The sequence below is a fragment of the Echiichthys vipera genome (assembly GCF_963691815.1).
Source record: "Echiichthys vipera genome assembly, chromosome: X".
NCBI lineage: Eukaryota > Metazoa > Chordata > Actinopteri > Perciformes > Trachinidae > Echiichthys > Echiichthys vipera.
Genome location: NC_139825.1, coordinates 45,232,482 through 45,248,405, shown reverse-complemented (window position 1 = coordinate 45,248,405; position 15,924 = coordinate 45,232,482). Strand labels below are relative to the sequence as shown.

At 40.3% G+C, this 15,924-nt stretch overlaps 1 protein-coding gene across 1 annotated transcript in view; it reads left to right on the top strand.

The window, feature by feature from the left end:
* Positions 1-15,924, top strand: part of raly (RALY heterogeneous nuclear ribonucleoprotein) — a gene marked incomplete at both ends in the record, with an annotated part of 51,100 nt that overhangs the window by 13,090 nt on the left and 22,086 nt on the right. Inside the window, one exon of the mRNA XM_083939855.1 lies at positions 8,588-8,751. Coding sequence (XP_083795981.1) covers positions 8,588-8,751 — 164 coding nt within the window. The remainder of the gene's footprint in view (positions 1-8,587; positions 8,752-15,924) is intronic.

Here is a 15,924-nt window from a genome sequence, read left to right as displayed (position 1 = left end):
ACGATGGAGCGTGAGTTTGGCCGGAGAATCGGAGCACCGTTGTGATGAAAAGAGAGCTGAGTCGGAAGGCAAAGCTCTCGATCTACCGGTCAATCTTCGTTCCTATCCTCACCTATGGTCATGAAAGCTGGGTCATGACCGAAAGAGCAGGTTACTGTGGCCCGGGAAAGGGAAGTTTGGGGTCCCCTGCTTAAGCTGTTGCCCCCGCAACCCGACTCCGAATAAGCGGTTGAAGATGAGATATGAGATGGATGATTTTTTTGGCCCGATCATAGCTCTCTACATCACCTGCAGCCACCTCAGTTGTTTACGAAAAAGGCCTTAACCCTGCTTCTCTTTTCTGCTGCCAAAACATGCCAAAGTGACATCATCACGTCTTTTGCGTAAAACGTAAATACTACGCAAGTCATCCATTATCACATTTAAGCTGCCACATATGAGATGAACAGTTGTGTTTGGCCTGATCATCATCTGGCTGGCTGGAAATCTTTCTCAATAGGAGGGGGGACCGGACACATCTGCAAGAGGAAAAAAAAAATCATGAGCTTGCAGATTCTTTTGGTTCCCAGGCTAGATGAAGACATAGCGCTTGATCAGAGTTGATAAAGTCCACTTGGATCCAATTAGATGTTGGATGTGCTGATAGACAGACGTCAGACTGGACCCAAGAGGATAAAATATCATTTGACGTGGCTCAACACGGGTCTTTGTCAGGTCTCAGTTACTAGGAACCAAGTGAATCCTTGAACATCTCTATGGGAAGCAAAGCAGTTGTTCTTACTAAGGACATTGAACCTTTATAACTGTGATTGATCTTTGCCACAGTCGGATAGCAGAAACCTATTGCATGTTTATGACAGCAATAATTGGCAGTTGATCAGATTTGATGATTACACAACAGTATGGTTAGAAATCATATCATGATAGTGATAAGATCTATAAAAAAAATATTTCAACCAGGAGATTATCTACCTGGGTTTTTTGTCTCCCTGCATCTGCATGTTGTTCAGACTGATCTGAGGAACATATGGCCAAATTCAACCAATTTACACTGATCTCTGCAGTCATGTCACAGTGTGGTAACTATTACTGTTCTAAATAGACCAGGTGAAATCCATTATCAAAGCCAACAATGTTGTGAGGGTAAAAATAATATGTAGTCCTGCCCCGTACTTGAAGCAAAGCCTTGGATCCAGCCATGAATGTCTCAACTATAATTCATGAGAGTTCAGGGCTTTGAAACTGAATCTTCACTTTGATAACTTATAAAAACATGTGTGCCAATTGGATATTCTTTTTTAGTGTTTGGGAAAAGTGTATACACTGAGCCAGAGAGAATGTAGAGATGTCTAGCAATGATTTATCAAGATAATCCCAGATGTCAAACTAATGTCTGCCTCCAATCTCAGGATTGGATCGTAAAAAAAAAGATGGGGTTATTCAGTGTCATTATATTCAGAGGTTTTGAAACTTTTGTGGCCGAGAGGTTTTGTGTTACATCTGAGACAGTTAAACTTTGTGAGAAAAAAACGACTCTCCCAAAGCTTTCTTAACTCCTGTCAAAACGCATCAAGCTTCATCTGTCTGAAATAAACTGGCCTGACGCAGCAAAAAAAATGGTTATGAAAGTTTATACATCTCCCTATTTTTTTGTGTTTGATTCAGAGTTTGCTTTTGCTAGCATGCTTTTTTTTTAATAGTTGTTTTAGGAGCATTGTTGAATGGTACCCTAGGTTTATAATTTCAATTGCTGATGAATACTTCTGTAATTGTTGCACTTATAAGAAAAGAAAAAGGACTGAAACAGGGAGTGCTCTGCTTTAACTCACCCCAACCCCAACCCAGCACACTTAAAGGCTTGCAAGATATCATACGAAAAGTTTAGCACATCGTTTTTTATATCTTACAGAATGGTGAACAGAAGTCAACCGCTGATTTCCGACTTTTGCTTTTGGTGTCAGTTAGGCACTAGACAACGTCTCCTGCTTTTTGATAAATGAAATACACACGAATATCTGCCCGAATCCTATTGAGCCAGAGGCTGTGATTTCCTCAAAATTCACTCAGGCTTGAATAGTACACGTACATTTCATGGATATCTATTCAACATAGACCTACGGTTAAAAAAAGCACTTGTAATTCCTTTTTTAAAGTGAAGTTCCTGTGTAATATCCTCCTAGGGTCATTTCAATTTACTTTCGAATTTTCCAATTTAAAGCTAACTTCCTCAGTTTGATTATCTTCTTTTTTTAAAGGAGCAACAGAGTCGAGTGTTGTTCTTAGTGAGCCTGCAACACTGTCAACAAGGTGATACAGGATTAGTATGGGAATCTTGAATATTAGGATAATGCATCAAATTAAATGCAGCTGGAATCGCTACCTTAAATTTAGTTACAGCACTATCAGATAAACATCTAGTGTAGAAATGTTTGCCCAGAGGTGAGTAGTCCTGTAAGACAAATTCAAAAGTTATTAAATAAATCAAAATCATATCAAACTTTATTTATAGAGCACATTATAAACGACCAACGGTCAACGGTCCACCAAAGTGCTGTATAGTTCAGCAAAACAATACAATACAACACAACTAGGATAAAAATATACTTAAATGCAGTAGATGGGTGTCATGCTCAGCTTGAATTAAGAGACGTAGCTTATTTGATGACCAAATTTGCCTTAAAAGACCCTGGGATGATTTTACACCGCAATTCCACTTTAAAATCGGTCCAAAACTGCTGCTTGGGTTCAGGCTTGAATCAGGCTTTGACAGAAACTATTTGGGTTCATGTTGGATGATTTTTTTGGCTCAATCATAACTCTCTACATCACCTGCAGCCATCTCAGTTGTTTTCAAAAGGCCTCAACGCTGATCGTCTTTTCTGCTGGCACTTAAGGTGCACATCACAAAATTGTATCAACAATTATTTTGCGCAAAGCGTAAATTCTATGCAAGTCGTCAGTCATTGCATATAACCTGCCACATAACACACAACAGTTGTGTTTGGCCCGATCAGCATCTGGCTGGCTGGAAATCTTTCTCAACAGGAGAGGGGGACGTCCTGTTGTCAATTAATTTTGGAGGGTGACAATTAATTTCAGTCCCAGATCTCAGCACTTAAAAGACCTTTGTGAATATATTAATTAAGTTATGACCTATAAATTATTATGTGAACAAATCTATTAAGCCCCAACCCCTTGATTTACAGAACCAGTTTGTAATTTAATGACCTCATAATCTATAAACTGTCATAGCCTGACAGTTCTCAGACCACCAAAACATCTGATGGAAAGATGCAAGTGAATCAGAGAAAAACAAACCAAGTTATGGAAGTCTAAAACAAACTGAATCCCCTTTATGCAACATGATTGATGTTGGCTTGTTTCAGTGATGAAAGCCATATTCTTTGCATTCAAAGTGTAATACGTTTACACAACAGCAGAGATACATTTTCCATGTTTTTGGCTTTGTGCTCAGGAATGGGATTTAGAAGAAAACAGCTATGAGGTTATAGTTCTTACTTTAAGGGTATTTGAGGGTAACCTCACTTGATCAGATCGTTTGTTACAGAACCATACGACCTGCAGCCCTTTGCTGTGTCTCATCCCCATTCTAACTCCCCCCTTACCTGTTACTCTTCAGTTGCTTTAATACAGGAAATACAGATAAAGATATTAAAAAAGAGCAGGTGGACAGTCAAATTCAACCATACCATCCAAAATCATGTGCATTCACATGCTGCTATGGAAGCCTTCACTCTTACTCTTTTGGGAAGGCTTTAGAGAAGACTTTGGATCTTGCCTGCAGAACTTTGCTCACATTCAGCCATAAGATAATTGATTGGACACTGATGTTTAGCAATAATATCTGGCTTCCAGTCATCTCAAAAGGGTTAGATTGAGTTGAAGTCAGGGCTCTGTGCAGCCTAGTCAAGTTCTTCTAAGCAAGAATACCTCAGAGGCCTAACCTTTTTGCATTGTATCAATCTGCATTTTATTAATTCAAATTATGACGAATCGCAGTGCTTCGCAATAGGGGGTGAATCACATCAGTAATAGCTGACTTTCATAAGATCATTTGAAAAAGCATTGAGATATGCATCAGCCTTAGACCACCACAGGGAGGCCTTTGTAATCACCACCTTGACTGGCTCTGTTCAGTCTGAAGGAGAGGTTGTGCCTCAGCACTCCTTCCAGATGTCTGAGCTCCTCTCCTCATCGCTCAGGGTCATCCCAGCCACCCTGCAAAAGAAACAAAACAGTACAAGATTTAACCCAGTAATCTCCTGGCTACAAGCTGGCTTACTCAACCTCCCACCATCCATCCTTCCAAATCAGCCCCTGAGCCCCAGAGTCTGAGAAATCCTGCTCAGCTCTGTTGGACAAACATAACACATTTTGACATGTGGGAATGTTATTTCATCTAGTGAAAACTAAAGTCAGCCCTACAGAGTAAATGTTAAAAGGGCTTGCCATAGTACACATATCATTTTAATCAATTTTAATAAATCATAAAGCTAAAGGGAGGCCAGTGTGGTCAAAATCTGTCTCACAAAATGTCATAAACTTTCTTGACTGAAGTTGGATCCTCTCATAAAATAGATTAGAATAGAATAGAATACAAAAAGCCGTTATTATCATTATATTGCATACAACAGAATTAGAGTCAGACATGTCTTACTGGGAATGATTTAAGTTTTTACAATAGTTTTACAATATTTTTATTAGCTATGACCAAATGTTTACTAACCACTGGTTAGTTCCTTGTGCACCTACCAACAAAACAGAGGCCCACACATTGAAGAGGTCTTATCTGATTGGGATCAACCGTCAAATTGGAGAGTCATTGTTTACTATTCGTAAATCACGCCATCAGCCAACGCCACAAAGAAACCGACAACAGAACCATGCCATGCAGCCAAGCCAGAGCCAGCTTTGGTGAGCTAACATTAGCAAGCAAAGCTAATGTTAGCCAGCTAGCTGTAACCTTGCTACGCTGCATGGATCTAAAATTGAATGCTTTGTAACATTAGCTGATAAGTTATTTATTAATGGCAAGCCTTCCAGATCAGCCCCAGGAGTCTGGATGAATAAGCAGATGTTATCTACTCAAGGCACTGCTTTGCTCCGTGCGATCTCCAGCAGATTTTCAAGTCAGAGTTTGCCTTTGTTCAACTTTGCAGATGTGCAGATGTGTTCAATTGTCCAATAGAAATTATAATGCACTGTGTTTGATAATGAAAGAGTTATTATTCTTGCATGTTTCATCACCTTGTTTAGTGGATGTATGCAAACTTTAGCATCACTCTTAAACACATAGTTTATTCAATTCAATTTAATTTAATTTAATTACAGTGCCAAATAATAACAAAAGTTATCTCCGGACACTTTACAGAGTAGGTAAAGACCACACTCTATGACTTATTTAGGATTTACAGAGACCCAACAATTCCCCCGTAGAGTACGGTGGCGTTGAAAACCTTCACTATAACAGACAGGAACGTCAGACAGACCCAGCTCTGTGGAGGACGGACATCTGTCTGCACCGGAGAGAGGAAGAGAAGGAGAGAGAGAGAGAGAAAAGACGGACAGATGGACAGAGAGAGACAAAGACAGACACAAAGACAGACAGAGAGACAGTTCCAGAGATGCAAGCAACCACAAAAGCAACAATAATAAGCAATAAGCAACAAGCTATAGCTATAGTAATGTGAATATAACTTACATGTTATGGCAGTTAATACAACAGAATAGTAGAAACAAGCACAGCTAAGGTGACAGAATATGAAAATGATAATTATAATTATGGTGGTAAATATGAACAATGATGAGTAGCGGTAATAGCAGCTGTGATACAGTGAGACACCACTGATGGTGTTTTTATGGCTACAAATTTTATAATTTATAGGACTAATGATAGTATACACTATATGAGTAATAGTAACAATAGCAGCAATAAGCGTCATGCAGGACCACGGCAGCAGGCTCCACCACGATCAGCAGAGATCTGCAAGACGACAAAGCACAAACAGCTCCGGGGAAGAAGTTGAATTAGTAACATGCATTGATGAGACATGAATGATACAGACAGAGAGGAGAGAAGCTCAGAGTATCAGGAAAAGTATTATCCCCCGGCAGACTAGGCCTATAGCAGCATCATTAAGCAGAACAAAATCATCAACAGCATTGCTAAGGGCTCGTAAGCCCTAGCTGTAAGATTTATATATATGTGTATAAGAGCAGCAAGGAAGAAGAGGGTCAGAGGTCTTGATACTGTAACTCCGGGGAAGAAGTTTAATATTTATTCATTATAATTATTATTGTGCTAATCAATAATAATGTATTATCTGCATCAGAGCAGTGACATTTGCGAGGACGGCGGACTGCAAGACAGCTACCAAAACAAAGAAAATGCCTATGTGAGATTTAGCTGATGTAATTTGTTATTAAAGTAATTCATGTTATCTTATGATTAATTGAAAATACAGAAAACAGTGTTGGAAATATAGTAAAATAGAAGACGTAAAAGCAAAACATTCATCAACCTTAGTTTATATCCCCTGGCCTCTGTTATCTAACCATACCTTACTTAGTTTAGTTTAAATTTACTCACATGAAAATCTCATTATCCAGTTTCTGATGTCTCAATATTACAACTAGAGAAACTTGGCGAAATGTGCTCTTCATATAATTCAGCTTAACAGTTTGATGGTGTGTGCTCATATATTTTATTGCACTTTCATAACACTGCCTTAATGAAAAACATTGCAGAATGTCAAAATATTTTTTTTAAGTGTCTCCATGAATCTTTAGTTCTTACTAATTTTAAAGAGTCCAAAGAAAAGTAGGCGTGTTTATTGAAACCACCACCAGATCATTTCTGTTTACCACATGAAAATCAGGCTCACATGTTCGGGCACTAATGTCTTTCTGTAACCTCGTTTTATTGGTTTATCAAGGCATTTAGCCTGCTGCAATGTGGCAATGTCATTAACAAATAAAGATGTTACAGTTAAATATGACTATACAGTGCCTTTAAAATCTCTAATGTGCTAATATTTATATGTCAGGGTCCACACAACACTGATTTCCTGCATTTATTTAACCCTCCTGTTCTCCTAAGGGTCAATTTGACCCCATTTAATGTTTAAAATCTCTAAATAATGTCATTTTTTTGTTTTTTTTGCTTTATATTTATGATTTTTCCTCATTTTATGGGGACGACTCATAAAAAACCTAAAATTGTCATGATTATATATATTTGTACTTGTGGCATCGGTGTTCCTTTGGGTCAGTTTGATAATCTGGATGATTTAATCATTATTATTATCGTCTATTTTACAATTCAAATATTATATGAGGTCAAATTCACGCTGCTGTCCTTGATAACGGACGTTACTTTCATTCCAGATATTACAAATAACACAAAATAGCACTTAAAATAACAGACTTACTTTAAAACACACACATAAATCCCTCCATGCAGTTTAACATCAGTGATATTTTTCATTTTGTTAAATAAAAACATAAAGTACCCGACTTAACTTGAGTCACACATTGATTTGGATCATTTTCCAGATGTTTAAAATGCTACGGTCAAACTGACCCCAAGAATAAATGGTGTTAGTCAAATTTGAGGGCAACAGGAGGGTTAATGTGAGAAAAATAAACATTAGTGAATTATTAAATCAACAATAGCTATTTTTTTAATACAGTAACACCAACAACATGTATTTCCACAATATTGATCAATAGTTGTTGTTTTTTTTAACATATTTATCTTCCAGAACGACAATAACGCAAAGCAGACCTGTGGTTTTTCCTCAAAGCTTCTCTCTAATGTTCACAGAGTGGAAAAGGAAATCTGCGTTTGCGTCACTGGTGAAACAAAGCGGCATCTCGCATCGTAACCCTGAAAAGTATTGGCAGCAGGAATTTGTGGTCAACGATGTAGAGAATCAAATGACTTTTCTACTTGTTCCAAAGAGATGTTGACGGTCAACACAATGTACCACAATGGAAATACAGGAGTTACTTGCATCTGGAAAAATCCAATGTTGGATCGTGGCGGTGAAAAAGCTCTGAAAACAAAATAATAAACTAATAAATCTATTTTGTGAAGTCTCCAAATATGAAATTGGAAACCTCTTACCAATATTTCATTGATGTCTGAAGTTGCTGATTTGTACTGCAAGAACAAAACGATGTAACAGATTATTTTATTTTATAACTGCTAAATTCCCAAAGCACCACAGTTTACTGGAAAAGAACAGAGATTACTCATTAGTGTATTTAAACGTAATTTCCATCTTTGACCTCTGAATTGAGGTATAAAGAATGATTTTCAATTTTGTTTCTTCTCAGCTCCTTCTCCCTCCTCTTTCTCCTCTCCACCTTCATTTCTGCCTCCCTCATTTCCCCAAACACCATCCTCTCATTATCTGACCCCTCTCCTCCTCCTCCAACTTTTCACCTTGCTGTCCTCCTTTTTCAACTCTCTCTCCCTTTCTTTTTTTTCTATCTTTGTTCCCTCCCTCTCTCCCTCGCCTTTCCACCTTCCCTCCCCCTGCCCTCTTCTCTCTCTCTTCAGGTTGTTCGAGTACCATGGCAGAGTGTCTCCGGTGCCTCGGGTGGTGCCTGTCAAACGTCCACGGGTAGCAGTGCCTCTGGTACGACGGGTCAAATCCTTGCCAGTCAAACTCCTGGCACGTAATGCCTCTGTCCTCCCCACCAGCAATGGCAACAAACAGAGATGTAAGTCTGTCTGTCTAACCGAAGGCTATGAAACACTTTGCAGATATTGCAGCCTGGTCTCACCAAAAGGCGTGTGAATGACACACTATTTCTCTCAAGCCATCTCGCGTATAATTACAACGCATGTCATGATTTTTGCGTGTCATTTCACGCCATGTAGTCTCAATTGACTTGTATAGTGCAGAGATGGCGTTGTCATTTGACGCACAAATGTCATTGAGGGAAAACTCTCCTGAAAACCCACGTGTTCGTATTGGTGGAGTGGTGGAGCTTTCTGTCAGAGCGTTTGTTTTTAAATCAATATTTCATGTGAAGGATGGTTGAAATAACGGGCGTGAAATGCCCTAACCCTAACCCTAACCCCTAACCCTAACCCCTAACCCTAACCCTTACCCTGGGGAACTACGGGCGTTAAATGACACGCGAAAAGCTTAATATGCGTAGACATGCACGCGAAAAGTCATGAAAGTCATGAAAAGTGGCGTGCTATTTATACGCCCTCCCATGAGACCACGTAGGATATTGACGTGTTTTATAGCATTCATTGTCAGACTCTCTTTTTAACAGTTTTTGAGAAGCCTGTCTTCCTTTTTTAGGGCTGTTTTTTTCAGCATAGGCAGTTTTTGCCAATTATTGAACAGCAACTTCTTCTGCAGGATATTCTTCCATTGAATCAGGCTTTCACCATCTGAAGGGACACATCTGCTTTTGTCTCCTGTCATGGGCTATACTTACTTTCTAGAGATCATATGCCCAATGTAATCCCCCAAATTGTTGATCGCTTGTGCGCACTATATTTGTTATATTACAATGTAAAATATTGAAAAATAACATTGACGTAGAAAATTGTACCTCAAAATTCTTATATTTTTGTGACGCGTTGTACAGTTGGTAGCCTGGGAACCAGAGTAATCTGCTTAACTCCTGTTTCCTTTGATCTGGTAGATATGTCCGGCCCCTTCCTCCAATCATAACCATTATCTCATATGGGGCGGGTTTAAGAAGATGACTGACTGAGGAGCATCATTGAATATTAGTTACTAACTGGCATTCTTTGAGCACAACCAACTAGGCTCACTAAACTCTGATCAAAAGGTCAAACTAGACAGTACTGAGAAAATATGAATCAAGGTTATGACTGTATTGCCTATTTATTGCCTAACATGTTTTCAGAAAAAGATTTTACAACACATTTTACTGTTTTGCTGCTGTTTGAGACCTGTTTGTGACAAGTTTGTGACCTCTGCACCAGTTTTTCCTGCTTAAAAACCTGCATGTTTTGCTCAACATGTGTCGTTTTATTGCTCTAATTGTTTGTAGGTCTAGGGGCATTTTGATCTGCACCAATAGACAGCCCAATCATCAGACTCATACACATTTGCAAATGAGGCTGGTGATGCCAGGCTTTACAATTGGAGCATGCAATAATACATGCAATAAATAGTAAAAGTTGTTTCAGTTCAAGCAACAGTTGAAACAATAGCATCAGATGTCGCTACAGCAGCAACAGTAATTGAGGAGCTCTTTTCCAAAACGCTATAAATCCATTTGAATAGTTTTCAGGAAAATCACATTTTTTTACCCAGACCCACACATTTGGTTAATATTCAGTTTATCTTGTCAAAATGGTTTATTGGCTCAGTCTGAACATGTTGAACGGTCGGACGAAACAAAAAACTCTCCCGCTTCAGAGCGCCGCCAGGTTGGATCGCATTGAACCCTCACTGGATTCTGATTGGTCGAGAGGACGTATCACATTTAGGCTAAAAAATTTTGGAAGGATTTGGAAAGGAACTGCATCTTGAGACCATTTTAAAGAAGGAAATATAGAGATTTGGCTGAAACACTGATGAAGCAGTGAAAAGGTTCTGTATACAGCAAAGTGGCTCAAACTCATTTATTTTAAATTTTGCTTTTATCTCGTTTTGGAAAAGAGCTCTTCATATGTACTTAACAAAAAATTCAATTGTTTTAGTAAAATTAAAGAGTAGCTCATGTTATGCTATTCGTAACATATTGACGGTATTATTTGAGATGATGTTCTTCTTTAACGAGGAAATAGTACATTTTAAGATTACAAATGTAAACATTAAGTATATTTAAGTGCTTCAGTAAATTCATCTTGTTAGTGAAAGTTCAATATTCTGATGCAAACTACTACAAGTCATCAAACTCTTTCTCTCTCCGTCCCCTCTTCTTCTTCCTCTTGTTTATTATTTATTATCTTATATTTTCCAGACTTCTTGAGTAAATCCACCTTTGTTACTCAAACCTCCTTTTGATCTATCTTAAGTCAATGTTTTACATGTCAGTGGAAGGTTCAAGCATCTGGGCAACCACTGTTACTTTATTTTTGTATGCTGCTTATTAAACATTCATTTGACATCATGTTCATACCGTGGTTCTGAAGAGATGCTGATTCCTCCTTTCACATTTGACTTCGATCTGCACTCCTTTTTTTCCAAGCTTTTTTATTCCTGCTGTTTCAATGGAGTTCACTCTGTACGGAGCAATTTTGTCCGTCATGTCACTGATTTGATTGTCTTTCTGTGTACTCATCAAACTTGCAATATGAATGGTTGTGCAACACCAGAACCAAAACAGTACACATACTTTTTCTCCGCCACTAACTTTAGTTTGAAGCTCAGAATACAGAGCTGACAGTTTGGGTTCAACATTATGGAATTTGTAAAAGAAAACTTTAGTTATACAATGATGAAAATGTGTCACTTAACCAGTTACAAAAGTGCACAGCTGCACAATTTGAATCCTTTTCTGACCCATTTTTGAGCTGGACGACTCATTATGGAGTCCAACCAAATTTTAGCTTTGTCAGGCAGTGGGCAGCAAGGAGTGATCATGACCCGATCAACTGCTCATGACCGGCCGCCGGATGCTTGGATGAACTTCTGAGAATTTTGGTTTCTGTTGAAGCAAATTACGAGTGGCGTCCCCACTGAACCTGCGCAAAGTGCAAACAGAGCTTCTGAAAATGTCATGGCAACACGACAGTGAGGGACAGGAAGTTAAATAGAGTTGCTAAAAGCCGACACTGGTGTTTCCTCGTCTGTTAGATCTTTACGGAACAGTAACGTATCATGTTACATGGTGTCAGTGGTTATAATTACTGTGAACCGTCGGTATAACGGTATAATGTTGGTATGAAACAGCCCAGCTGTCCCAGCCAGTTCATTATCTTTTTTACATGTACAGCTTGAGTGCTCAGGTCGCAGCTTGAGGTTTGGACCGTACAGTGTGAGCACATAAATCACAAGCGCTGGCTTTACAGCACAGACAATTTACTCGAACAGTATGAGGTGGAATTAAACAACAAGATTTCCAAAATCATGCGGTGTATGCCCAGCTTTAGAATGATTTTCAATACTATGAAAACAATGTGGTAATGCATACCACTACATGAGCCTTAAGTTACAAAATGTCTCCGCGCATAGCTGCGGCCAGCTGGCCGTCCACGGCTGAGAGGTGGGCTTTTGTAGAGCGTGTTTGCACATGTACGAGCACAAGCGTGCGCATGTGTACGAGCATGAGCACGAGGCCTACGGCGGATCTGATGTCATTTATGTGCGCCTGTTCGGACATAGAAAATTGAGGGACGGACCACGCGCGGACAGTAAGGATGCCCCCTGGGCGCCTCCCTAGGGAGGTGTTCCAGGCACGCCCAGCTGGCAGGAGGCCTCGGGGAAGACCCAGGACTAGGTGGAGAGATTATATCTCCACACTGGCCTGGGAACGCCTCGGGATCCCCCAGTTAGAGCTGGTTAATGTGGCCCAGGAAAGGGAAGTTTGGGGTCCCCTGCTAAAGCTGCTGCCCCCGCGACCTGACCCCGGATAAGAGGCTGAAGATGAGATGAGATGAGAGATGAACAATGGCGGTGAAAGGTTCACGTTGGTGTGATGCGGAGGTCGATGAAAATATTCAAAAACAGTCGACAAGACGCACAAGAACTCAGAGGTCTATGGAAAGATTTGTAAACAAAGGCACGCATCGCGATGATGTCATCAATGCGTGTGACGTGTTAAGACGTTATGACGTATAGGCAGCAAGAAGCATTGGCCGAGGCCCAGGCAGTACAGGAGTACAAACGGGCTGGCAAGCGGGGGGAGAGGGAGGGGTGACAAGTACCCTAAAGCCCGGGGCGTGGTGCGGAAGGACAGTGTGAGTGCGCCCTTAATGAAAATAAAAACCGACGTAACAACCACAGCAGTGTCAAATGGGTTGCAGACGAGGGTCAACCGGTGGGTACTTTTTAACTTTAGCTTTGACAGGTGCTGAATTAACTTTAGATTTCAGAAGTCTCGATGGGCAGTAGTTATGATTGCTGGAGCTCTTTATTATTATTACATGTCACATGTTTTGGACTCCTAACTTGTTCCACATTTTTCAACAAAAACATTCAAACATCAAAATCTCCAACTCAATTGGGATACGAACTCTTATTTCTAGTATTTATAATTAAACCCCTTCATATTCCATGCATGTTCAACTCTGATCCACTCATTCATAGTTTTAAAAGTTCCATATCCATCTCACATTGTGTATTATTCAACTTTCAAATTCAATTAAAATCTTTTATAATAGAGAAAATGTTTACATTTGTGTAAAAGTCTCTGTTTCACTCTTAAGCATTTTTGACGACTCGTCTCATGGAAACGATTTGTATTGTAAGTTTCTGAAAACCACAAATATGTTGAATCTAAATGTTTCTGACTCGCTGAAACTCATTCTCATTCTGTACTTGCCGCATACCAACCCTTTAAAAAAAACAACACATGGTTATTATTGGAACTTAAATTTAGGTGTCAAAATGTCATGGTTAGGTTTAAGAAAAGATCTTAGATTGGGCTCAAATAAGTTTGTCTGTTATGTTGGTTTCACTTGACATGGACTGTTTATTGACAGTGTTTTTGTGGTTTACAGAAACTTACAATGCCAAGATTCATTCATTCATTCATCTTCAACCGCTTATCCCGGGGTCAGGGTCACAGGGGGTGCTGGAGCCGATCCCAGCTGACATTGGGCGTGAGGCGGGGTCCACCCTGGACAGGACGCCAGTCTATCGCAGGGCACATAGAGACGAACAGAGACAGACAACCATTCACACCTACGGGTGATTTAGAGTCATCAATGAACCGAACACGTGCACGTCTTTGGATTGTGGGAGGAAACCGGAGAACCCGGAGAAAACCCACGCAGACACGGAGAGAACATGCAAACTCCACACAGAAAGGCCCAGGCCGGGATGCGAACCGTAACCTTCTTGCTGTGAGGCGACAGTGCTAACCACTACATCACCGTTTGTTAATGGGGCATACAATCAAACCACTGATTTCTTCCCATGGAGCCGGCATAAAACACTTTTTGGTCTGGTAGATTGCTTTTGTCAGTCAGCTTGGTGAAGGCAGGTTAACCAGCAGCTCCCAACTTGTCACGTACCGAGGCTTGTGTGTGTGTGAGTATGTTTACTTGCACAGCTCTCTTTGTGAGGACCGATATTGGAATTTTCTAGAATTATTAGAAACCAAGGACATTTGTGCCGGTCGTCACTTTTTCAAAAGCCTGTTTGGGGGTTCTCAATTAGGTTACGGTTAGAGTAAGGGTTGAGGTTAGAAATTTAGTTGTGATGGTTAAGGTTAGGGTAAGGTAACCTGTCTCTGCCAGATGGATTGATTCACATTTGCCCAGCATATCCATCTGGGAAATCTCGTTTGGAGATCTTTTGGGAAGGGGTAAAAATACTGGTTGCTGACCATCTATCTATCACCAACATATGGGCTAAATCAACCAATCAGATGAACGAAGCTTATGACATACTAATAGCATTGAGGCAAAGCACAGAAAGTTACCAACATGTCAGTAAAAGATTCATGTAACATGAATTTATAGATAAAAGGCACAATTTCAGGTGACCGGTCAATCTTCCTACAGAAGGATCCAAGAGATAAAAGCGTTAGAGGGCGGCTTGCTCAATAGCTTCTCGCTTCTCTTTGCGCCACACATCGACTCACCTCAAAACCAACGCTGATTGGTTCGGTCGCTGGTCAAATTTCTCCAAATTGTTTCCGCCGCAAGTTACCAGTCTGATCTGCGAATAAAATACAATGGCGCTTGCAAGATCAGGATGGTCTTGCTAGGTTAAGGGTAAGGGACTAGGGAATGTATTATGTCAACTAGGGTTATCACAAAGAGTGATGTACAAGAATGTGTGTGTGTGTGTGTGTGTGTGTGTGTGTGTGTGTGTGTGTGTGTGTGTGTGTGTGTGTGTGTGTGTGTGTGTGTGTGTGTGTGTGTGTGCAAATGAAAAACTGTCCACCAAAAGACAGATGCCCGTCTGCTCGTAAAGTTTGCACTCGGATTGTTTTCTGTCTGAAAGCATTTTTATTAACAAAGCCAATAGAGATGTGGGGATGAGACGAGAGAAAGAGCAAGGAAAGAAAGGACCGATAAAATGGGAAAATGTAAGATGACAGGACCCAAACAAGGAAGGAGGGCAAGGTGTGTGAGCTGGCAGTTGGAGAAAAAGAAGGAATAAGGGGAAGGAATAAGTGAATATGAAGATGAGATGCTGATAGTGGGAGAGAGGAACCATAGGAGAAAGAAGCAACAGAAAGAGGCAGCCTGGTCTCACCAAAAGGCGTGTGAATGACACGCTATTTCTCTCAAGCCATCTTGCGTATAATTACAACGCATTTCATGATTTTTGCGTGTCATTTCACGCCATGTAGTCTCAATTGACTTGTATAGTGCAGAGATGGCGTTGTCATTTGACGCACAAATGTCATTGAGGGAAAATCCACGTGTTCGTATTTCTCCGCTACTTTCCGGAGAAATACGAAGTGGTGGAGCTTTCTGTCAGAGGGTTGTTTTTAAATCAGTATTTCATGTGAAGGATAGCTGAAATAACGGACGTGAAATGCCCTAACCCCTAACCCTAACCCCAACCCTACCCCTAACCCCTAACCCTAACCCTGGGGAACTACGGGCGTTAAATGACACGCGAAGCGCTTAATATGCGTAGACATGCACGCGAAAAGTCATGAAAGTCATGAAAAGTGACGCCCTCCCATGAGACCACGTAGAAAGAGGGCATACTGAGAGAAATCACAGCAGAGGGAAGAGAAGAAGAGAAAGAATGATTGTAACTTAAAATGCAG